This window comes from Mastacembelus armatus, chromosome 7 (assembly GCF_900324485.2).
Source record: "Mastacembelus armatus chromosome 7, fMasArm1.2, whole genome shotgun sequence".
Classification (NCBI taxonomy): domain Eukaryota; kingdom Metazoa; phylum Chordata; class Actinopteri; order Synbranchiformes; family Mastacembelidae; genus Mastacembelus; species Mastacembelus armatus.
The window spans coordinates 22,450,019-22,473,652 of record NC_046639.1 but is presented as its reverse complement, the minus strand read 5'-3'; the positions used below and the strand labels follow the sequence as shown (position 1 = coordinate 22,473,652).

General features: G+C 40.4%; 1 protein-coding gene across 1 annotated transcript in view; it reads left to right on the top strand.

Annotated features, from left to right (window-relative positions):
• The window catches only part of prex1 (phosphatidylinositol-3,4,5-trisphosphate-dependent Rac exchange factor 1), a 70,036-nt gene extending 46,645 nt beyond the window's left edge, over nt 1–23,391 (top strand). Inside the window, exons 18-40 of the mRNA XM_026331613.2 lie at nt 1,967–2,115; nt 2,192–2,277; nt 3,541–3,680; nt 4,398–4,542; nt 5,245–5,420; nt 5,910–6,071; nt 6,647–6,857; nt 8,130–8,412; nt 9,146–9,364; nt 11,932–12,020; nt 12,700–12,782; nt 13,215–13,305; nt 13,428–13,556; nt 13,655–13,696; nt 14,575–14,792; nt 15,008–15,110; nt 17,250–17,393; nt 18,415–18,529; nt 19,188–19,254; nt 20,127–20,302; nt 20,532–20,634; nt 21,081–21,148; nt 21,265–23,391. Of these exons, the coding sequence (XP_026187398.1) occupies nt 1,967–2,115; nt 2,192–2,277; nt 3,541–3,680; nt 4,398–4,542; nt 5,245–5,420; nt 5,910–6,071; nt 6,647–6,857; nt 8,130–8,412; nt 9,146–9,364; nt 11,932–12,020; nt 12,700–12,782; nt 13,215–13,305; nt 13,428–13,556; nt 13,655–13,696; nt 14,575–14,792; nt 15,008–15,110; nt 17,250–17,393; nt 18,415–18,529; nt 19,188–19,254; nt 20,127–20,302; nt 20,532–20,634; nt 21,081–21,148; nt 21,265–21,307 (3,042 nt within the window). The 3' untranslated portion in view covers nt 21,308–23,391. The remainder of the gene's footprint in view (nt 1–1,966; nt 2,116–2,191; nt 2,278–3,540; nt 3,681–4,397; nt 4,543–5,244; nt 5,421–5,909; nt 6,072–6,646; nt 6,858–8,129; nt 8,413–9,145; nt 9,365–11,931; nt 12,021–12,699; nt 12,783–13,214; nt 13,306–13,427; nt 13,557–13,654; nt 13,697–14,574; nt 14,793–15,007; nt 15,111–17,249; nt 17,394–18,414; nt 18,530–19,187; nt 19,255–20,126; nt 20,303–20,531; nt 20,635–21,080; nt 21,149–21,264) is intronic.
• The last annotated feature ends 243 nt before the right edge of the window (nt 23,392–23,634 follow it).

Sequence of the window (23,634 nt, the reverse complement as noted above, 5' to 3'; positions counted from 1 at the left end):
CACACGCACACGCACACGCACACGCACACGCACACACACACACACGCACACACACACACACACACACACACACACACAGCATCTCCTTCCTGCCCAAGGGCATTAGTTCCAGTAGGTAACGGCTGTCTACTGTTTGGACGGCTGCTGTCAGTCTGCCTCTGATCCGTTCGGAAAGACTTCACTGTGATTGGCTGTCGAGCCATTAGACATGCTTACTCACATTGCTGCTATGAAAAATAAACACATGCACACATAATTGTACTCGTCCTTAACAGTTTAAAATACAGATAATGTTTAAACTGTGTGATCGAACTTCTTTTTAATAAAGCATGCTGTACTTTTATTTTGTTCAGAAACAGCCAGTAGCTCCTGTCAGCACAGTGACAGGGCTAATGTAAGATTATTTTCCTTTCTTTCCTTTGTGTCACCTTTGTGTCATGTCACCCTAGTGTGGATAGACAGGCGACATACATCTGGCAAATGTGAGCAGCAACTAAAGCATGTGTAATCTTTCCAGCATCTTGGGAATAGAAAATATGCGATGCTGCCTTGGTTGTTTGGAGAATTTTTCTCTTTCACAAGTCCAAAGATAGAAAAATCTTTTCCTCAGCATTTTGGGATTAAGTGTGTTGCTTTCCATGGTTTCATTTACATTCGTTTTTCTTGTCTCCTTCTGGTTGAAGTTTAATTGGTTGCTTTCTGTTATTTTACTTTTTGCAATTCTTTCCCACATTTCTCTTCTTCTCAGTCACTCTCTGGGTGATCTGTCTTACTCTGTTATTTGTCCCCCATGTACCTCTTTCCCCACAGTAACAGGACTGCTAGTTGTGTCAAAGCCCGTGTGCCAGCATAGTGAATGAAGCTCAGCTGATTCCCATGAGGCTCTGAAAAGGGCTCAGAGACTCACACTCACACACAGGGCTCTTTCACTATATGATACTATTATAGAAAGTCACGTGCAGGCTAGCACCCATGCTGTATAATCACACACACACACATATCCATCCTTCCACATTCAGATGGCTCCTCCCAGTTGTTCCTACATGCATCCTGGGCCGATTTCCAGAGTTGGGGCCCGGCTCAGCCAAGGCCACCCCACCGGATCTGTGCCCAGGACACTGGACTCACACAGTGAACAGAAGCAGCATTATTCTCACAACGTGACTGAAGATGTGCAAGATGACTAAGATGACTGCCTTTAATGACAGGCAGCAGGCTGTGATGCAGTGTATCTGTCATTTGAAAAGAGATTTTAAAAGCTCATATCGGATTGTGCAAAGCTGAAGGTGTTTAATACTATGTGAGCATGTACAGTAAATTTGTGCATCTTTTACTGAATTGGCAGATACTTGCATGTGCTGTGGCAGATCATATTGTGTATAGCTCAAGGAAAAAGGCAAGGGTTGATAGCTCTGATAGATAGATACCTCAGAAACATGTCATATGTTGAGAGAGAAATAAATAAAGTGCAATTCTCTGTATTTACATGCAGTGTGTCACAGCAGTGTGTTATCACTAAGCAACATTTCAGTGTGGAAATGTGTGCAAATCCAACAGGCAGGAGACTCAGCTGTAAATATCATGCAGCTTAATCATATCTAGTAGTCAATCTTGATATGCACTCCCTGCATAAAAACACTATTCAGATGCTGGAAAATACATGACAAGACTGAACAAGCTTTACTGAGCAGTACACATTGATTTTCACTCTCTTGTTTTGGTTTGTTTCTGATGTGCTCCTCAGACGCACATATACTGGATAGGGACTTCATTCTAATTAATACACAGTTGTCACTTTAAAAACTTGAGTTATACTTCACTAAAGACTAATGCTGCAGTTTAGTTTTGGTTGTGACCCCCTCCTGAAACAGTTACTGTTCAAATATGGGGTTTATAAGGAGCTGAGACAGCCTGCAACCTAAAAATAACAGCATTCTGTCCCCTGTCTATCCGTCTGTCCATCCAGATGGCTGGTCTGCAGGTGGGCAGGAAGATCTACACCATCAACGAAGACCTGCTGTTCCTCCGGCCTTTCTCCGAGGTGGAAACCATGATCAGCCAGGCCTTCTGCATGCGACGTTCCCTGCGGCTGCTAGTTGCCACAAAGGCCAAGGAGTGAGGGAACACAAACAAAAACACATGTAAACACACACAGAGTGTACACTGGTCTGACTGATCCTCCCTCTCCCAGGATTGTGAAGATTCCTGACAACCCAGACTGCCTTTCCTTCAGACTCTGTGGCTCTGCCCCTCCTCACGTCCATGCTGTCAGGAAAGGTGAGTGACAGATTCAAAGGCAGTGGGTGAAGCATTCCTACTTCATGTGGTGAGGCAGAAAATACACTGGACAGATCACTAGTATATCACAGGGCTGACACACAAAGACACACAACCTTTTACAACACCATACACACCAGTCACCAGTCACCAGTTAACCTAATTGACCTTTGGACTGTGGGATGAAGCTGGAGAACATACAAACCCCACATAGAAAGGCCCCAGTCAGCCATGGGCTTAAACCCAGCACCCTGTTGCTGTGTGGCGACAGTCCACCACTGCCTCAGTGTCCCCCACCAAAACTAAAATGTAATTAAAAATAATCATGTAAACACATATTTTTATATCTTGTTATATTTGAGGTAAGAATTTATAAAAGACTTTATTTGTGTGAAATCTGTTACCAGGGGCTCACATGCTGAGGTAATGGTCAGCACGCACGCACGCACGCACGCACACACACACACACACACACACACACACACACACACACACACACACACAACCAAACAAACATAATGTTCTGTCATCAGAGCTAAAAGTGCAATAGGTATCTGGAAACACACCCACACATTTTCCTTCTACCTTCCCATCCTTCATGCGCTCTACTCAGCAGATGTTTTCTGCAGCACAGACTGACTCAAAATAGAAAAATAACAAGTTGGATCAGGGGTGAATCCCAATGTGTAAACCAGACATGAGTAGGAGAGAACACACACAAAAACACTGAAGAGAGGAGCTGCCGGTTGGCCAAGGAATGTGATCTCATGATTTTGTCTTGCTTTATTATGGCAGAGAGAGAAATAGAGAGAAGCAAACAAAAGCACAGAATTCTTTCTCTCTTACTTAATTTAATTTCTGGATCTGTGCTGGTACATGAGGGGCAGTTTTTTTCCATCTAAAATGATAGTCTCCAGTTTTTTTATATTCCTAAACCAGTCCTCCTATATGCTATCCTTGCCTGGATCAATAGCCCTAAAGCTATGTAATTACTTGCACCCTGGGTAACAGTGATGCAAGCTCTGGTATTTTTAGATGGCAGAGAAAGATGATGGAGGTGTTGATTGGACTTCCAGGCTGTAAAGCCATCAGTAGCTTGGGACAGCATGTTATAACAGTGAACCCAACACAGAGTAATTTTCAGTTTCCCTGGAGGAACAAAATGGTTGAGGTTATGTGCAGATATGAACACTTTACTTTTCTGTTTTCTTGGTTTCATAGTAGTCTTATATAGAGTTCTAATCCTTTGTTGACGTGCTGCAGGCTGGGAGGCGGCCGGAGCAGGTCTTCAGCCTGGCCAGGTCATCCTGAAAGTCAATGGCAACAATGTCAATCACAGTGACTACCAAGAGGTCCTGGAGCACTTCACTGCACAACACACACACCTGGAGCCTCCCCAGATGGTGAGGAGACACATGAAAACAAACAACACACACAATGTTGTCAGAGCAGGGAAAATTATGGAGAGTATCCTAGAGAATATTTTAAAGGAAATGTCCAGCAAGCTTTTACTATTGTGTTTATTGTTATAGCTCTCACAACTCTTTCTCCTTTCACTGAAGCTTTAGTTTTAGCTGTTTTTTCCCCACTCTGACTGACTGTGCACTTTTATTGCATACTACATGGCCGACGTCAAAACTGCAAAAGTCGTGTCTACTTGTTTTGACATTCCTGCAGCATCAGTTCCTGTTTCAAGGCAGTATTTCACAAGACTGCAGACAGAGTGGGATGTTCTGCTCACTGTATGAAGCACAATGTTGTGATGTTTTATTTAGCCTGACCTGCTGATCTGATAAATAAATTATTTTGAACATGTTCCAGTAAATCTTCCAGGACGTTGTTGCTGTGACTGACTACACTGCTCTGTTTAGGGTGGTTCAGTTACTTCTGTCTGTCTTGTCAGCTGAGAAATCCTTAAGATTCCTTCCCTCTAGTATTGTGTATAAATATACATCCATATTTTATATGGCTAAATATATCTCTTCCTCATTTTTTCTGTTTCATAATCTCTCCTTTTATCTGGCCTATACACTACTATTTTTCTTTCTATTTTTTTATAATAATGATCTATTGCACATCACAGTCAATGTGAGTGTTCAGATCTAATCTGTTTGTCCCAGTGTCAGTGGGTGTATCGCACATTTGAGGATATGGAAGACCAACAAAATAAAAGAGATGGTGTTGAGAAGGAGGACAGTCCTTTCAGTCCTTATCCAGTAGAGAACGGTTCTGAGCATGAGGAGGACAATGGCACAAATGGAACAGGTGAAACCTCTAAATGTACATGCTCTTCAATTTAAATGTTTCTGTATGTATTTTAATATTGTGATGGAGGCTTTTTGGGGTCACTGTTCTGTTTAACATGTAAAGCTAGTAAATAGTAAGGTTTATTTGTGATCCATCTGCGAGCGAAGCATATCTGAAGAAGCTTTTACTTGGAAGTGTCCTGTTTTGTAAACTGTAGCTGCTTTGTGTTTGTGTGTGTGATTCTAGATTGACTACAGGCTTGTGGTTTAAAAAAAAAAGCATCTGTTGCTGCCAAAAACATTACATCAAAACATTATGTGCCACCTAGAGAGCTATTTTCAGATAACCCTTGGATCTGGTCATAGTCACTGGGTCAGTAAAAAAATGACTTTAGCAGTTTGAAAATTGCACATGCTTACGCTACACTCATAGGACATCATCTAGTAAGATTAAATGTACCTACTGTGTATACACTAGGTGTCCAAAATCCTACAGCGCCTCCACAGTAAGTGACAGTACATTCTGTACTGTATGGGCCCTTATTAAAAGAATGAATGCTGTCCTTTCTATCCAAGGCTGGTGAAGTTTTTTTTTTTATACAAATAATATTTTCTTTGAATGTGCTAAAAACATTTAAGCTATGACTGATTGAATATGACTTTTTTTTTGGTTTACCCTTAGCTTTTAGTAATTTATATTGTAAATGACTGTGATCCACAGACTACCGGCTGGGCAGAGTGTCCCTTTCTGATGAGCTGCCTCTGGTTAGTCTGACAGTAGATAATGTCCATCTGGAGCATGGCGTGGTCTATGAGTATGTGAGCACAGCTGGGATCAAGAGCCACGTCCTGGAGAAGATTGTGGAGCCCAAAAGCTGCTTCAATCTCACTGCGAAGGTAGATACAGAAAGATTAGGGGAGGAATTTGGATTATTTGGCACGTTAACTATAATATATTTTTATATTTTTGGATCCCAACAAATATGCTAAATATTTCAGTACAACATGTATGGTACAGTCATACTTACGTATTTGTTGTTTTTTTTTTTATTCACAAAATATTGTCATGTTACTTTTAATTTGTGAAACAAAGATGTTTTTTGCGTTGAAAAATATTTCAATATCACAAGATCCCAATTCACTACGTTGTGGGTCACATTGTATTTGTTCCACTTGTATATAGTCACAGGATCTGAATGCAGTAAAAGGATTTTCTGGCCTCACTGGTGGTTTCAGTTGTTATTACTAAAAAAAAAACAAATGTTTGACTAGACCAAAAACACAGTTCTCATGTTGCTATTACTCTGATAGTGATCAACTCAACCAGATTTCTAAAATTGTGTTCTAGAAGTGATCCATCCTTACCGATGCCTCTTGTTTCTACAGATCCTGGAGGCATTTTCTAGTGATGACAGCCTCTTTGTTCGTAACTGCAGCCAGCTCATCTCCCAGAGCGACAGAGTAGTTACCATGCCTCAGTACGAGTTCAGACAAATCTGTGACACCAAGCTGGAGAGTATCCGACGGCGTATCAGCAGCTATCAACAGGTACTAAGACAAACTTTCTCCTGCACACATAGAGCCAGACTATCAGGTCAGATGGGAACTATACCATGCATAATTTCTTTATGTACTTCTTCTTTAAAAGCTTGGTGTAACTTAAAATAAGTTTTCATGCAAGTATCTTCACATTTATACCAAAACAATATATTATCTCTCTTTGTGTCAGTATTTATTAATGGCTCCTGTTTTCCAGACACAGCTAAGATAGGCTTTTCTGTGGGACAGGGAAATATTTGAACATTGCCTTTCTTTCTGAGATCACATCATGCTTTTTCTGTTTATTCACATTTGCCTTTTAAGTCATATGTCAGTGTCAATTAAGGACACGCGGGAACTGTTTAGGTAAAGCAAGGTCTGTAATAAACTTGGGGGGTTACATTATATTATTAATCATTTTGTCTTGCATTATGTGTTGTGTCTCCAGGTCATATTTTGTGTGACCCTATTTTGTGTTGGCAAATGTGAAGCTTACACTACAAATATTAGTGCTGTCAATCATGCAGCATGTCTCACTAAACTTTGTCTTTGCCCTTTTTCCCTTCATTTGTTATTTTGTCCAGTTTTCTCTGGAGCTGAGGAACACTGTGTGGCCTCCCTTTAGGCAGGCCGGTGCTCGCCCTCACCCACTGGGCTGCATGGACTTTGTTCCCACCAACTGTCACATCAACTTGATGCAGGTATCCTACCCCAAGAGCACAACCTCTGCTGGGCGGACTTTCAGCATCCGTTTTGGCCGCAAAAACTCCCTCTTTGGCATGGACCCTGACCAAGGTAGAGATAATACATACATGAAGAGTAGTACAATGTCTGTCAAGTATGCTGCCTAATCTAAGCTTCAATGAAATCTGCTCCTTTTATAATAATACATCCTGCCTCATTTAACGCCAGCTCAGTAATGATTTTGACCAATTACCCTAACCCTTTAAATACACACAGTAGGGAGCACCAACCCCAGTCTCCCACAGCAGCCATATCTCAATAAGGGTTCTCATAATAAATTAGATGAGTGGTGTGTCATTAAGATTGAATTAGCTCCAGGCCATACTTATGTTAAAAGAAATGAATGAATGATGTCAGCAAAGTTGGTGCCTCAAGGCAGCATGGGAATGCGTGCCATTCCCTCACTGGGGCTGTCAAAGGGGAGAGAAAACAAAGTGAGATGTAGAAATAGAAGGTTACTTTCCCAGGGAATATAATTTCAATAAGGCAGAAAAAGATGCTGAAAGTGTTTGTTCATAGATACAAGAATAACTATCCCGTCGTCTGTCTTCGTGGCCTGATTTTAGTTGAGAGTCTTAGACTTAGCTGCTTAACTTCCTCTACTCTCAGCAAAGATGAAAATGCAATACAGCTGTCTAGACAACAGGCAGTTAGCATTGCTTGCATTATTCCAGGATGCCTGGTCCTCATCTTTCCTCTCAGAACCAGCTGCCAGTCGGACATCTGCCTTGCAGTTGTACTGGTGCAAAGTTGAACTCTGATGTTTTTTTGCCATGCATTTGCTCGCTTAGCCATCCAGCATCTATGGCGATGATATTTTCTCCAGTGAGAGTAGTAATTAGTAGTAGGCGGAGTAGTAATCATGCACAGAAAGAAATGATGCAGCTTATGACCTGAGTTGATGAAAAATTTCCTCTTCAATCAGCATTCCTGTGTTTTAACAGAATGTGTGAAATGTATATAAAGTATATAAGGGTGTCTGTATTTAATGTTAATGATCACTGTATACTAATAGTACTAGGGTCTCTGGAAGAATTTATCTGTCTGCAGTTTTGGAACGTCTCAGGTTATTACAGCTTAGTTTGGCCTGCAACCCAAGTAAACAGTTTTGTTCTGGCTGTGCATATCAGTTGCATAAGTGTCCTTTAAAAAGTTGTTTTTCATCATGTCCAAATGTAGAACAGACAACAGTGTCCTTTATTGGTCTGGAACATCTGGGGTAGACAGAATTGTCAGAGAGTATAGTTTTTCATCCAACCACCATTCACCATGTTGTTTAGTCTTTTCCTCTCACCACTTCTTCTCTCGTCTCATGTGTTAAAGCACAACTGAACCCCATGTCCCACACTCAACACTGTGTGACCAGCATGGGGGCTCCCTCCTGGAACTGCTCCGGCCTGGAAGGCAACGAAGTGGATGACAGCGGGGAGGTGACCGTGGATGGAGGCGAGGGGATGGACAGTCGACAAAGTAGTCATGGAGAAGGCGGGTTGAGCTTCCTGCTCAAACAGGAAGATACAGACACCCAGGATGCTTACATTCATTTGTACAGCCGCCTGGATGTTGCTGTGAGGGAAATGCGGCAATATGTTGCTCAGATAGATGTGTGAGTGTTACAGTTCAGATAAACACATTGATCATGTGCCACTGAAGCTTTGAATCTCTTTTAAATATAAGTATGGATGTTATTGTTTCTTGGAGCCTGTTTTATAGTTCAGTCTCATCTCTACCACCATTTACAAATACAAGAAAGGTGTTTAGTCATATGCAACCAGAAAATGTTTTCAACTTTAACAGCTGGTGCTGTTTTCAAATATTGGCAGTCCACTAGAGTTTGTATGGGAGTAGATTATTTTGTAGCCTTCACAGTGACATTTAGGGATCTCTGCATAAAAGCTAGGAGCTGTTATCCATACACCAGCCTCCTGAGGCTGTTTCTCAGTTTCTCTTTGTCTGTCTGACCTTTGCCTTGTTTAAAGCTCAGGATTTACAAAAGGAGCATTTTTCAGGCCCAAAATATTTATGGGCTGAGCCCAGTTCAGGAACAGGGAGTGAGGCCAGAATAACATCAAGAGAAAGAATGTGTCCATGCCGAGAAAGAGGTGTGACAGTGTGAATGAATATATGTGCATGTTCGATTGTGATGGTGTCTATGCACAATGTGTTTACCTCAAATATGCTACATATCACTAAAACTATATGCGTTTAAATATATTTAAATATGCTAAAAACACCACAAAAATAAACAGTACAATATGAGAGTTTAATAGCAGTAGCCATATTTTGTTATAAGTGTATCAAATTTAATTTTGGAATAATACATTTTTTTTTTCTTTTAGTCTGTTATCATCTATTACTGAGCCCACACAACTCCAAGGGGAGGGTGGGGAGCATCCAGTCTACGAGCCAAGTCAGCCACCATCTCTAGCCCCCTGCGAGGATGGATGTGACCAGGACAAAGTGGAGCAAGGCGGCATTAAAAGAGTCTGCTTTAAGGTGAACGAAGAGGACCAGGAGGACTCAGGCCATGACACAATGAGCTACAGGGACTCCTACAGGTAAGTGGTTAAGGACTGTGCCACTAATAAAGCATACAGTCTCTCTTCCAGAAATTAAAATGTAATCAATCCCATCACTGGACACCCTTGTCTCCCACCTGGATTTTCTGACTGAATGTAAACATGAATAACAGTTAAATTCCACCTTTCCTCTATAAACCTATAATGTTGATCATTTCCCTTTCTGGAGGCTACAACTCTTTCCAGATGTTCGCATTTTAATTGAGATTGAGGGCTAAAAATTACTTCAAACTGTTTTGGTCAGGTTTGTTATGTCATTTGCTTGTGAGATCTGGGTGTGTGTGTGTGTGTGTGTGTGTGTGAGAGAGAGAGAGAGTGAGAGAAAGAGAGAGGAACGCTATGTCTGCACACGGTTCACTGGGCAGTGCTCCACTGAGCCCCACCCTCCACCACCCACTAAGATGTAGTTATTGGTTGCTGGTGTGGTGGGCTGGTGTATAATAGTGGCAAAAGTTTGGGGTGCGGCCTCCTCACCCACTCTGTCATTAAAGCCTGGTCACGGCATGCGAGATGTAACTACCTCATCACACTAAAATGTAGAAGAAAATGTTGGCTGTTATGGTGCACACAAACACACAGTGAGGTGTTTACGCAGGTTTTTAAAATCTAATGGGAAAAAACAAGGCATAGTGAATATAGATGAAGTGCTACTGTACAATAGTGTTTCTGTGCTTTAGAGACGGTGATGGGTCCTTATTTTCAGAGTACAGATATTAAAGCCCTAGGTGGTGACAGCACACAACCAAAAAGCTGTTCAGGTCACTGGTCGAGCACAGTCTGTGGTGAACATAATATCAGAACAAGGACAGGAGACATGCGCGCGCGCGCGCACACACACACACACACACACACACACACACACACACACAGTGGGTTAATGTGCCAAAATGAACCAAACCAAAATGTGCAGAAATAATTGACGAGAGATGAAGTGTGCGCGGATAAATCTGTAATGCCTGTTGTGGATCATTGTCATAACTTGTTGGCTCTCGTGTGCGTGCGTGTGTGTGTGCGTGTGTGTGTGTGTGTGTGCATGCATTAAAACCATTGGCCTGCACTAAACGAGAATTTTTAAAATGATATGAATTCTAGTATTTTTTCCAGTGTGAAAACTACATATGCTACAGGTGCTGTGTGTGTGCGCGTGGTTTTATAACTTTTCTTGTGTGGACCAGTATGAGTTTTATTTCTTGGTAGTGCGGATATTTTTAGATATTTTGGCTGGTCCTCACTTTCTAACAGACCTTCTCAAAGGTTGTTTGGGGACTAAAACTTGTTGCAGTTGAGCTTAGGTTAGAGTTACAGTATTTAGTTGTGATGGTCAAGGCTGGAGTAAAAGGCTAGGGAATGCTTTATTTTAATGAATCCACTCACAGCTATAGCAAGACTAACATGTATATGTGTATGTGTTTGGGTTAGGGTTAGGCCAGATCCGCTACTATAAGCACAATAATTGTCACGGCGGTGCTCATAATATTGGCAGGAGGTGTGTGAAGCTAAATTTGGAAATCAGCTTGTGTTCGTGCGTGTGTGAGTGAGTGAGAATTACAGAGACAGAGAGTGTGTCCAAAGACAGCTGGAAAACACATCTTACCATGTAAAAGCAGAGGGCCAGAAGGAAATAATACAGGGCTCATAGGGAGAGAGGAAACTGTGTGTATATTAGGCAGCAAATAAAGTGAAAAGCAATGGGAGGACTGAAGAATGATACGAGGGACTGGACTGAGAGAAACAGTACAAAGATAAGAGCTGTCTTCCAGATTTACTAGTACATACGCATATTACTACAATATTAGACTATGATTATGTGTTTGCTTGAGGGTGTTCATCTCTCTTCCATTCACATATATATTAGGGCCCAAGATAAACCCTGCAGGTGAAAACCAACCCTGCCTCCCCCGTTTTGTCCTCCAGCCAAGTCAGAAACGGTACAGGAAGACAAAGCCAGTGTTTTTGTTGTGTTGCTCAAAGGCCATTTGTCATGGTAATTCAGCTTGTGAATCATTCAGAGCTCCTCTGAGGGGATTGTGCGTGTGCTCACAAGTGATGTATAATTTGAGCCATGTAAATCATCCACATGTTCCCGGCAATCACGTCAAATCACCTCAAATCATCTACACATATGACTATAAATACCAGACAGGGTCATTTTAGAAAAACTGCACACACCAGTATTAAGAAACACAGATAACTGAACCATAACACATTGGCAACATTTGTGTTTAGAAAATGATATGTGTGAATTGGTGAGCTCCATTTCAGTGTTTACTCTGAATGTATACGTTGCATTATCAGTCATATGTTATGGAGCTGCAGTTTACTTCTCTGTGTGAATCAGAGGCAGTTGTTAGTGTGAGAATCGTTTAATTACCTTTGGTCTTGCATACTGTAAATCAGAAAAGGCCTTTACAATCAGTAGGATTATTTGGCAGCTTAATTACAAGACACTGCTTTCCAAATTCTCTTTGTGGCTTTAGAATGGAATTAACCCTTTTTTTATATTGCATTTTAACTGTGTCCATTTGTGTGTATGTGCATTATTGCAGTGAATGCAACAGCAACAGAGATTCAGTCCTGTCCTACACCAGTGTGCGAAGTAACAGCTCATACCTGGGGAGTGATGAGATGGGGTCAGGTAATGGATGGCTTAAAAGGAATTTGTTTTTCTGTGCATCTGTAAATATAGTTGGAATCCATAGTTGTAAAACTCGAAATTTATTTAGATCTCATTTTCTCTTATTTTGGCTCTGAATTTAGAATTTCAAGTGAAACAGTGATCACTCCTAATGTGGAGTGAAGAGCCAGAATAATGAAAAATGTGACACTGTGCAGACGCCACTGTAACTAAGTGAATTCAGAATAAACAATGTAAACTAGACTGAGGCAAATATGCCCTTTTGTAGCATCAAATAAAACCAAGAAATAATGGATGTTAGCATAAGAAGAGATCAGTAGTTGCTAACTTATGATTGTGAGAGTGTTGATCATATGTCATGCTTTCAGAATGCCAGAACAGACAAACACCATAGATCATTTTTGGAGGTGACTGTGGTCAAATATTTTACATATATTTCATAACCCTCATAACCACATTTTTGTACCCTGAGCCAAGTATGTGTCTGCTGCTCTTTATTACATTGTTTTTATCAGCATTAAGTTTTTAGCCTCTCTCTAATTGGATGCTTCAGTTTATTTTAAACCCAATGGATAGAAATCAGTTTTAATAATTGCAGCTTCTCACATAAATATGAACACTGGTGCCCAGACTTGTTCTCTCACCTCACCCTTTCTTTTGCTGTTGTTTTGGACACTAGGGGATGAGCTGCCTTGTGACATGAGGATTCCCTCAGACAAACAGGACAAGCTGCACGGGTGCCTCGAGCACCTTTTCAACCAGGTAACTTCTGGGGTTCAGTTTGGATAAAAAGCTGAATTTGTGCTGTCATGTTTTAGATTTTTTTTTTTTTTTTTTTCAAAGGAAGAAATGTGGCAAACTGATAATACTGAAGTTTAAACACAGTCAAATTATGTACGATTTAAAGATAGGGAAATAAAAACACGTATGTCTCCTGCCTTTATGAAAATAAAAAGATGACTGTAATAGTAAACATTTTGGATCTGGGCTGAGTTGCCTCATGGAGCTCTGGACACAGGCAAGGTTTTCTCTCACATCTGTCATTTGACCTCCTTTCTTTTCTCTTCTTTCCTCCATCTTTCTGTTTCCTCATTGAATGTGTGTGTTTGAACACAGAAAGTAAGTTGGTTGCTGGCACAAGAAAGAAAGAAAAGTATAGAAAAGTCTAATCTTTCTGCATGTGTGCATGCACAGGTTGACTCCATTAATAGCCTGCTCAAAGGACCTGTCATGACTAAGGCCTGTGAGGAAACCAAGCACTTTTCCTCTGACCACAGCCAACCAGGTACATACTGGCTTTTTCTCTGGATGTTTTTGCTCTTTGAAAGGTGAAAGGTGTTTTGACCTATTACTGTTTATACAGTTGTCATACAAGACAAAGACATTTCCTGTGTTTTATGTGTACAGAGTTTCGCCAAACAGAGGACTGGACAGTTCGTTGTCGCTGCATTATTCACAAGAACATCCAGGAGGACCCTTGGAACCTCCCCAACTCTATCAAAACCCTGGTGGAGAGTCTGCAGAGATTTGTGGACGGTTAGTGGAACACACATGCTCACATGTACAGTACACACTACTGGCGTGTGATTGTATACATAAAATCAATCATTCCATCTTGTTTTTCTTATTTACAGATGGGAAGAACCAGCTTCTCCTAGCTCTTCTCAAGTGCACAGGTAGAATAATGTGTCTGTGTGAAACAGAAACCACTTCATATTTAGAGCAAGGTGGCAACATTCAAACCAGACAGAACCAAATTCTGGCTTTCCAGAGACCCACTGTGGAGTCACTCAACAGAATTTGGTTGTTGTGCAGCAGGAAAGGTCTCATAACTGGAGTATTTTAAATTACTCCAACAGTTTAGGGCTATTTGCAAATGAGATCATTCAGTATATGGAATTACAGCCAGTTCGACATCTGCAGGTCCTTAAAGCATTTTCACAGAAATTGACAAAATATTTCTTTGAAATCCATGCCCATAACATATACTGGGCATATACTGTACACATAATAGTGTGTGTAAGAATTTCATTACATCCGCTTTATTACAGAAGGTAAAGCAGATGGTTAAATTTACTTTGTTTCCAGTAAAATCAAATCATTCTAAGAAGTTTCCGTTCATTTCTAGCAACATTTTTATTTTCCAGAGCAGGACCATATGTAGGTTGAGCCCAGTTGTTCTGTATAATTGACAAAAAAGAGGTTTGGTGTCAAAGCATATGATGCTTCAGTCACTTTGAACTAAGCACTGTGGCATATGGTGCTAGTTAATGGGAGCTATCCTCTTGGGGATCTAGGCTAATGGAATAAGGTATAGTTTTTGGAGCAAGTCCAGGACACGTGGGAGGGAGCGATGCTTTATCCTCTGCTACTTATTGACCTTTTCACTTTTTCTTTATGCCTGTCTTTCTGTGTACTCTGCGTTATCATTCTGCTATTTTCATTCCCTTCAACTCTCCTCTGCTCTTCATGACCTCTCCCTTTTGTACCACACTGAACATCCTCCATCATTTTTTAATATCAAATTTTGTCTCCACGCATCCCCCAACACCAGACACCTCTCTGCAGCTGCGGCGGGATGTGATCTTCTGCCAGGCTGCGACAGGCGCCCTGTGCACGTTGGCTGAGCAGCTGCTTGTGGCATTGCGGTTGCGTTTCAACAACGCTGGAGAGTACCAGGAAGACAGCAAGGAGACCAGCCGCAAGTGGCTGGAGCAAATATCTGTCATTGGGGTTCTGCTGAACTTCCAGTCCATGCTAGCACCACACCTGGTAAGGATGGATTTGGTGTTTTCATGTGATAAGTCATAAAAACCAAAAGAGTTTCAAATGTATGATATAAGCTACATTATTTGTTTTTAACTACAAATTTCTGTGCATATCCTGGTGAATCCATTTTTATGCTTGTAACTCTCTAGCCATACAGTTGTCTTTCCGATTATCAAGACTGGTGCAACCTCTGAGCTTTCTTTTTTTTCCTCCATCAGAAGGAGGAGCGGACCATGCTGGAAGACACCAAAGCCGCCCTGTTAGACTTGGACAAAGTCACTGTGTTCTTCAGGCAACTGGAGGAGGAGTGTCTAGTTTCAAGTAAGAGACTCAGCAAAGACTGACTTGGCCCATTCAGACTAGACTTCTGCTAATCAGCAGATGTCTGGTTTGACCAACTCTGAATAAAGTTCCATTATGTGGATGGTTAGAAGCTATCCAGGGTGAAATTGTCATTTTGCCTCTGCAGATTTAATTTTCTTTTCAAGGGGAAAAGAGTGAATAGGGAGCTAAAGCAACACTATAGTGGCTCCATAAATCATCATAAAGAAGGGCAGGGCATGGAGTCTCTTGAAGTCCTCATTGTCCTTGTATTACCAATGACATGGTGCCCCCTGACAGTGTGAAGGGCTTCATTTCAACTTTAAATCTGTTAGAACATATGTGATGGAAGTACGCAAACATAACACTTCAATACAGATACACACTTGATATTTTTTCATTAAAATGCAGCATGTGCTGTAGTACAGAAATATTCATCTGCATGAAAATGACAAATTGATTTTGTGGTTTGCATTGCGTCTGTCCTCCCAAAGTGCTCAGGGTTGGAATATTTATTTCAGAGTAAGCATTCAAATACAATGGGGAACTACAATCATTTCAACTGAGAATGCACTCAAGTTATTCATAGTGGGCATTCATCTTGGCATGACAGTATAGAAAGTTTTAAGACATAGGCATGTTTGTGTGTTTAATAACCTCAGTATTTACCAAAGGTGCTACAGGCCTTAAAGGCAGTAGATACAAAGGATGACTGCATCCTGAATTACCTCTTTTTCAGCAGCATCAGTTGGGCCAGCAGAGATAGCCACTCAAAGGAAAACCACAACATGCACTTTCCATTTAAGGAGGCAAAGCTAAGGATGAGGCAGGGATTCTAGATTCACAAAACTCAGTAGCAGAAAGTATTCAGTGTATATACACACACACAATATACCTTGTATATGATTAATTAGAAACTAGTGTGGCACTGAAACCTACTGGCCTGGTATCAATACTGTACTTATATTCATTACGCTTTAAAGGCATGAAAAGCTCTATAGACTCTACAAACTCAGTCTCCTACACTTTGATAGAAAAAATAGTTTTAACCAAACTGCTTTGAAGAACTTGTTTATTCAGCTCAGACAGCTAGAGTGCATGAAGATGGTTTGTGGCGGCAGCGTACATTGGACAGTATTGATTTGCTAATACTATCTACAGCAAGCAGGGAGCTATAGGAAAGTTAGAGTAAGCAACACAGACTCTGAGGCCCTTGAATTGAGTCTGAAGCATCACGGCTAATTCCCCAGGATTGTGGCTTTATGGGTTCTCTGGAAAGGAGTGCTGTGACCACTGAGGTCACTTAGTAAAGGTCATCTTTACTGAGAGCTGCTCATATGCCAGAGTTGGCAGGAGTCAGTACAAGTCTGCTTCACATCTATAACTTAACACTCATGTATTGTTTATACATGACAAATGAGAAATTATTTTAAACTACAATTAAAACTATTAAAATTGTGATAGACAGTGACATAAAGATCTAAATGGTACTTGTTGATTGAGCCCTGCACAATTATTTGGACACCAATTGTCCAATTTTTAAAAATGGTTTTATTCTTTTCTTTTATTGACATTTCCAGCAGCTGCTGTTTCATACACAATATGTATTATCCAGATATTTATTGCACCACTGTTGTATTTAAATGAACTTTTGTCATTTTTTTGCCATTACTGTGGCAGGTGAAAACTAGCCCAAAGCCAGAGACTCATGGAGTTCTCTATATTCATTTTCAGGAAGGTCTGACCTGCTGACACAACTGCAGTGATTATGGTTTTATTTCATTATGGATGATGTTCATCAATTTAGCAGTGCTGCTTTTATTGGCCCTGGGAAATCTCAGATGAGGTTCTGAGATTCTGTAGTGACTAAATGACTTAAATGTACTACGTTAATAATGACAGAGGAGAATACACGTCTTAATTTGGAATTTTGTATATGTGAAGTGTTTTTTAAAATCAAAACTGATGGTTCACTGTTTACTCTGTAGGCATCTATTAAAACTTCTTAAGGTACTTGAAGGTATCAAACTCCAGCACCTTAAGATTTGCTCATTTTTCCTTTATGGGATTGCTCAGACAGCAGTAAATATGACTGCACAGTCTTCTTAATTGCTGCATTCTTGTGTGCATGTGTTGCAGACACACCAGTGTGTTACCAGGTAGAGGGCAGCCGACAGGCGCTGAGGGTCACCCTGTACCTGGACAGCTGTCACTTCAGTGAGCTGCCCAGTCGGCTGCAAAATGGAGGCAGTCTCAAGCTCCACACCGTCCTGTTCACCAGGGGTAAGACTGGGCCAGATAGGATAGAGGAACTAGAGAAAGTGAGAAAACTGAAGGGGAACAACAACATGTTGTGGATCAGTTGGCAGAACATGAATGTAACAGTGGTAAATAGAGAAGAACCAGCTTCTCCTAGCTCTTCTCAAGTGCACAGGTAGAATAATTAAAAATTACTTTTTTCAGTGTTTAGTATGAAGTATAGAGTATAAAGTTTTCTACAAAACTTGAGCAAAACAACTCCTACATCTCAAATGCATCAATCTGTTAAATCACCTGTACACAGTATACATGTAGAAGTGAATCATAGAAGTACACTTAGTGCTTTATGCAGCCTCTCAACTTCTCAAACATGTACATTTCCTGATAGCACTATGTGCTTTTATTAAGTTAGATTGAAGCCTTTTGTTGGCCATTTAAAATGCTCCACTTTAGCCTCTCCTGTGCTGCCATTCACCTTGTAGTTCTCCATCAGTCTCATCTGGCCTAGAATGGGTGGCTAGAGTTATCCATCTTGCCTCCCTGCCAAATAGCCATTGATTTTCCATAGACAAGTGCCAGTTGGAACACTAACCCAATGAGAGAGCTCATATTGTCCTCATGTACTTCAGCGTTAAAGAAAGTGCTACAACACAGCTTCAAAGCAGTTGAGCAGAGTCAGGCATGTGGATCAACATTGCCCTCTACAGGAACATAGTCTTAGCAGCAGGTTGAGGTGACATATGAGGCACCTTGTGTTATTGCAGATGCTGATGCTATAGATAAAAAATCCTCTAATGTTAGGACATTTGGGGCAATCCTCATATTTTCAAAAAAGTCAGGTTTAAGATTATGTTAGTGGGTGGTTGGACTGGAATAATTTTGTGTTCAGTGGAAATGTCAAAATGAACTTGTTTGTGTTAGAGCAAGGTTAAGTGATTAGGTTTGAAGGAGTGAGACTTTGAGAGTCAATTGCATGAAATAATGTCATCATATAAATGTGCACACATTTGTGCTGATCTAAATGCCTCCTGCCTCTTTTATCCAGCACTGGAGCGTCCAGAGGGAGTGTCCCAACAGGACTGCGCTGCCATGGAGGAGTTCCAGCAGCGCACCAATGCTGTCTCACTAGAGAAGGTCAAGGCCTACTACCGCAGACTCAGGTACGCTATGCTACACTGCATCACAGCCTTCCAGTGGCTTACTCACTAGCACTGGGTATGTTTCACCTTAAAGGGACACTTCACACTATTGTTGTGCATGGCAAAGTATTTTCATGGTCTACAAATTGCAGCATTTATCTAGTCCTGTCCTGAAATCACTCAGTTATCAATCAGTTAAAAGGATTTTGTTGGTCTGTTCATGTAATAAAGCAAAATGACTCCTGCAGGACCAGTGTTTGTCAGACATTAATGTGTGTAGTGAGAACAGTTTCAGGTTCCAGACAGAGTTTTTAATATATTTGCAATACATTCAACAGATTTATCAAACCACCCTTGATATGAATTTGGTATATGTATATATATGCATATAAGCATGTATGTGTTTTAGATTTTAATTTTACTTTAAAAACATAAAAGCCTGGTAATGTGGTTGTCATTTATATCTGCACCAGAATTCTGAGGGAATTACTCGTGCAGCATCAATAAATGATTAAATATGTACTGTAACAGATGCATATCCTACCATAAATAGTGAAGTACATTAGATGCTGGATGACTCAGCTCTCCCACAGAGGGAGTTTGTTGATGAAAATCTGTAGATTTCCAAACCAGATAAAGAGCATTAAAAACTGAACCAGATATGGGTATTTCTCAACAGGGCATTCTATTTGGAGAAGTCCAACCTCCCTACAGACTCAAACACCACAGCTATGAAGATTGACCAGGTAAATATGAACTTATTCAGATGTATACTTTACAGTCTATATGGTCATTTATCATGTAACTTATATCCTGTTCTTGTAACAAACGTCCATTTGTATATAATGCTATGACTGATTATAAATGCAAGCACAGATACTGGGCCTTGAAGTTAGAGACCTTCAACCAAGCGTTTCAAAAGTAAGATGACCTGGCATCCTGTTCCCTCCTCTGGAAACCCCCACTAGCTCTTCAAGACTACCCCATTAACTCCAACTAACCTCAATACATCAACATTATAAACTGTATAAACCATTTGAGCTTCAGCAATGATTAGATTAGAAAGAATTGTATAGTGCCCTAAACTGACCGTATCTGACATAGGTTCCAGTGATTAAAACTGAATGGAATACACAGTAGTTTCCTAGAGCCTTATTCTCAGGTTTTCATTGTCTTTCAAAAGAAAGACTGCAAAGAGTTAAATGTTTTAATTTTTGATGGTTTCCCCTTCCTTTCTGCTGATGCACCATCTCTACAAGTCAGTTAGTCTATCTAGGCTAGTGCTGAGTGTCGAAATATATTAAGTGGTGTGAAATTTAACAGGTTTCTAATACAAATCAACATTTCATCTTATTTTTCTTAAGCTGACTTTACTATATTATATTTAAATACATTTCTTATTTTTTATACTGTCACTTGTTTTGAAAAAGCTGCCACAGCTGGTGAAACCAAAATGAAAGAAGTGGCTTTTTCACCCTCTTCTTTTTTTAAAACACACATTTTCAAGGACTAAATGACTTTATGAGATGGTCACTTCTTTAACATTGTGTTGTGTCACTTTAGTAGCAGTGCATTTAACCACTGACCCCCTCTGACCTTCACTTTCTCCCCTTCAAAGCTGCTGCGACCCCTCAACACACTGGATGACCTCTGTCGACTAATGCAGTCCTATGTCAACGTTCGCACAAGCGCCCAGGGCCACCCATCAGGTGTCAGCGTGCTGTGTGTGTCCTCTGAGCTGTGTAACCGACTGGGGGCTTGCCACATCACCATGTGCAGCACAGGCATGCAGAGGTCAGCCTGGCACGATGCTAGCATTATTATACTGCTTATGCCATATCAATGGCCCGTCTGCCTGAATACAGATTAACACAATGCAGGGAGGATGGCCTGCACCACAGAGCCTTGCATCATTACTCTCTACTTCCATATATCCAGCAGGTTCACATATGGACAACCCCATTACTGCGTGTTTGTTACAGAAGTATACGTTGCTCAATTTAGGCTTTTTTGTTCTTTGCAGATGTACTCTAAGTGTGACACTAGAGCAGGCAATGATCCTAGCCAGGAACCATGGCCTCATGCCACGCTGCATCATGCAAACCATGGACATAATGCGCAAACAGGTAAAGTTCAGGCACAGTTTCAACCAAAGCACTTTAGTTGAAATCTGTAAATTGTGTTACAGAGTAATATATTAGTTAAAGGGGGTGTTCTATTGGATTGATTGGTTCATAAATACAATTTTCTTTGTTATTATTTCTCTGGACATATATATTTTAGAAAAAGATAACATGATATGTTGTCTCACTGTCAACTTTACTGGAAGTGAATAAATAATTATAATTAATCTTTTAGTTAGAATTTGATTATGCATGCAGTAACATCTACAATCGTACATTTCTCTCACCTTACTCCGAAGGCATGGATGCCTTAGAGAAAATCAGATCAACATGACGGTCTCCTCACTTTTGACAAATATTACTACATAGTGTACGATTCTTATGTTTAGCCATTAAGGACCATTCAAGGGCACTGTGGGACTTATAATCTACATGTTCTCTTCTACCAGGGGGCAAGAGTTGAGCTCTCTGCTAAAAATCTCAAGGTAATGGACCAGATGCCCCCATCAGCCCCAAGGTATTGTATAAAACCATTTCCAGCAGGCAATTCTGCTCATGCCGTCAGTACATTGCAAAATTTATAGTCCTACACAGGGCAGACTCCCTTCATTTGATATTCTTGTTTTTTAACAGGCTCTTTAAGCTGTGTTTACCGCCCTCAGATGGAGACCTCTAGGAAAATTGTCACTTAACTCCCTGGAGAAAGTTTGAATGTGGAACTGGTGATCTGATAAGCAATGACAATAATAAAAGAGGGCAGATTTCTTCAAAAGGCACTGCTGATGGAAATACCCCTGGCCCCCAACCCACTGCCCTAGTTACACAGGGCTTATTCCAGCATGGATACCACTTCAGTGGGACGTACAAGTTTACCCAGACTGTACAGAAGACTGATGTCAGTTACCTGGGAGCACCTACCCTGAAGTTCAAGACTAGTCATGTACTATAATACTGTAATATTTTGAAATAACCCAGGAAGAATTACTGTCGTGGCTGTCTGTCTACACAGCTGACATGAATGACTTGACAACTGGTGCAGAATATTCACATCACAAATGATTAAGCGAATTGCCGGTTTGAGGGCCCATAAAGACAACATGCACAGTGATAAAGCTCGTACTGAGCTTCTGTTGTTAACTGGATTAACTAAACTACCTGTAGCTGACTGTCAATCCATTTTGCCTTGGACTGCAACTCCACAGAGCTGCCTTTTCTGTTAGGGCTCGTGTTCCCCAGGGCTCAATGTTTGGACCCCAAGCAAAGCAGAATGCTTGGTATTCATGTATGATAGTACACTGAATAGATGCAGAAAGTCAATAATTAGACAGAGAGATGAAAGTAGGGATTGAGTGACCGATGAAATGACATGATGTGGCAGGGCTGCTCTTTCTTCGGCCTGTTGCATGTGGTTACTGTGCAATTACTGTAGGTTTAGTGTGAGTACTGTATTACTGCACTATATGAAGGATAGTTATTTATTGTGTCCAGAAGGAGCATTTTTATCCCTCACTTAAGCAATTTCAGGTATTAAAGAATCTAAAAGCATTCCAGTCTATGTATTGATCAGTATTCAAAGGACCAATGGCATGCCATGTTTTAGACATAACTGCGTGTGTATTGCATTTTATTTATGTGTACGGAATTTGATTACGTCAGGAAGTGTTAGGTTAATATTCAGGGAGTGCAAAGCAGGAAAGATGAACAGAAGCTAGCTAGTTAGAAACAGGACAAAAGAAGCTACGACAAACTACACAAGGCTGTTTGTCAGTAAGAAGCCAATTGAACAGGTTGGCATTTTGAATCATTGTTAAATTATTAATATATTAATTAAATTGTACTAGTTGAAGGATTGCCTTCAGTTAACCAAGACATTATGTTGATTTTTAAATTGGCTTTTATGTTGTCTTGGCACTGTTGTATTTACTGTAGGTATTAAAAGAAGCACAATGAATGGTCCATACAAGTTGCAGTGTTAACAGAAAGTACTGTAAGCCATTTGCTGTTTATGTGAACAAAGGGAGTAGCTTCAGGACTGAATCACAGTAACATTATTTTAATTGATATTTTAATTTCTTGTACATACAAACTGTAACCATGTCAGAGGAAAAAATAGGATATGTTTTACAACAAAGGGGTAATGCTATAAATTAAAATGCATTATTTTTTATGGAAATAATATAGTATATAAAACATTTTGTATTCATGACTGTGCATTTGAGGAGACGTTTCTCGTTGCTGAGCATAACCTCACTGACAATTTTTATTTTTGACTGTTAAAAAGGTTTGACGTGCAGTTCAAGAATCGTTTGACATGCTGCATTCATTAGGCAGGCAATATAGTCCTTTTATTTATTGGTTCCAAATGCGCATGTTGGAACAGTCTCTGCATTTCCCCCGGCAGTAGCATGGCCACTATAAATTTCTAGCCATTTGCTGGCACATAAGCCTCAGTGGATATTTGCATTATTATCAATTCCCATATCAATTTTGCTCTTAATTTGAGCAGTGTACCTAAGTTCTGGTCTTAAGTGTGTGTTGCCAGTTTAAGTTTGCTGATGACTGCAGCATGTTGGTGTAACTGGAAAACAAAATATGTCACTGATCACACATTACTTATATTATTCTAATCTTTCATTATTGTATATATATTATTTGCAATTTTCTCTGGTTGAAACTGTACAAAGGATGTCTGTTGACTCTTCCTAAAATTATCAATGTAAATGCAATCCTAACAAGCTAGTAAATAAAATGTTCACAGTACAACAATGTTGTTCAATGAAGCGGCAATTCTGGCACATGGTGATAACAGAGAACATGCTGTCCAATGTAAAAATTCTAGTACACACAGCTGAACTGTTTTCCCTGTTGTAAGGTCCTTTGACCTCCTGCTTGTCTTGTCATTTTCCTGCTTCACAGGGTGTCCTACCCATCTCAGTGTGCATTTGGTCTGCTGTATGTTACCACCATTTCACATCAATAACTCAAAACCAGTCAACACTGAAA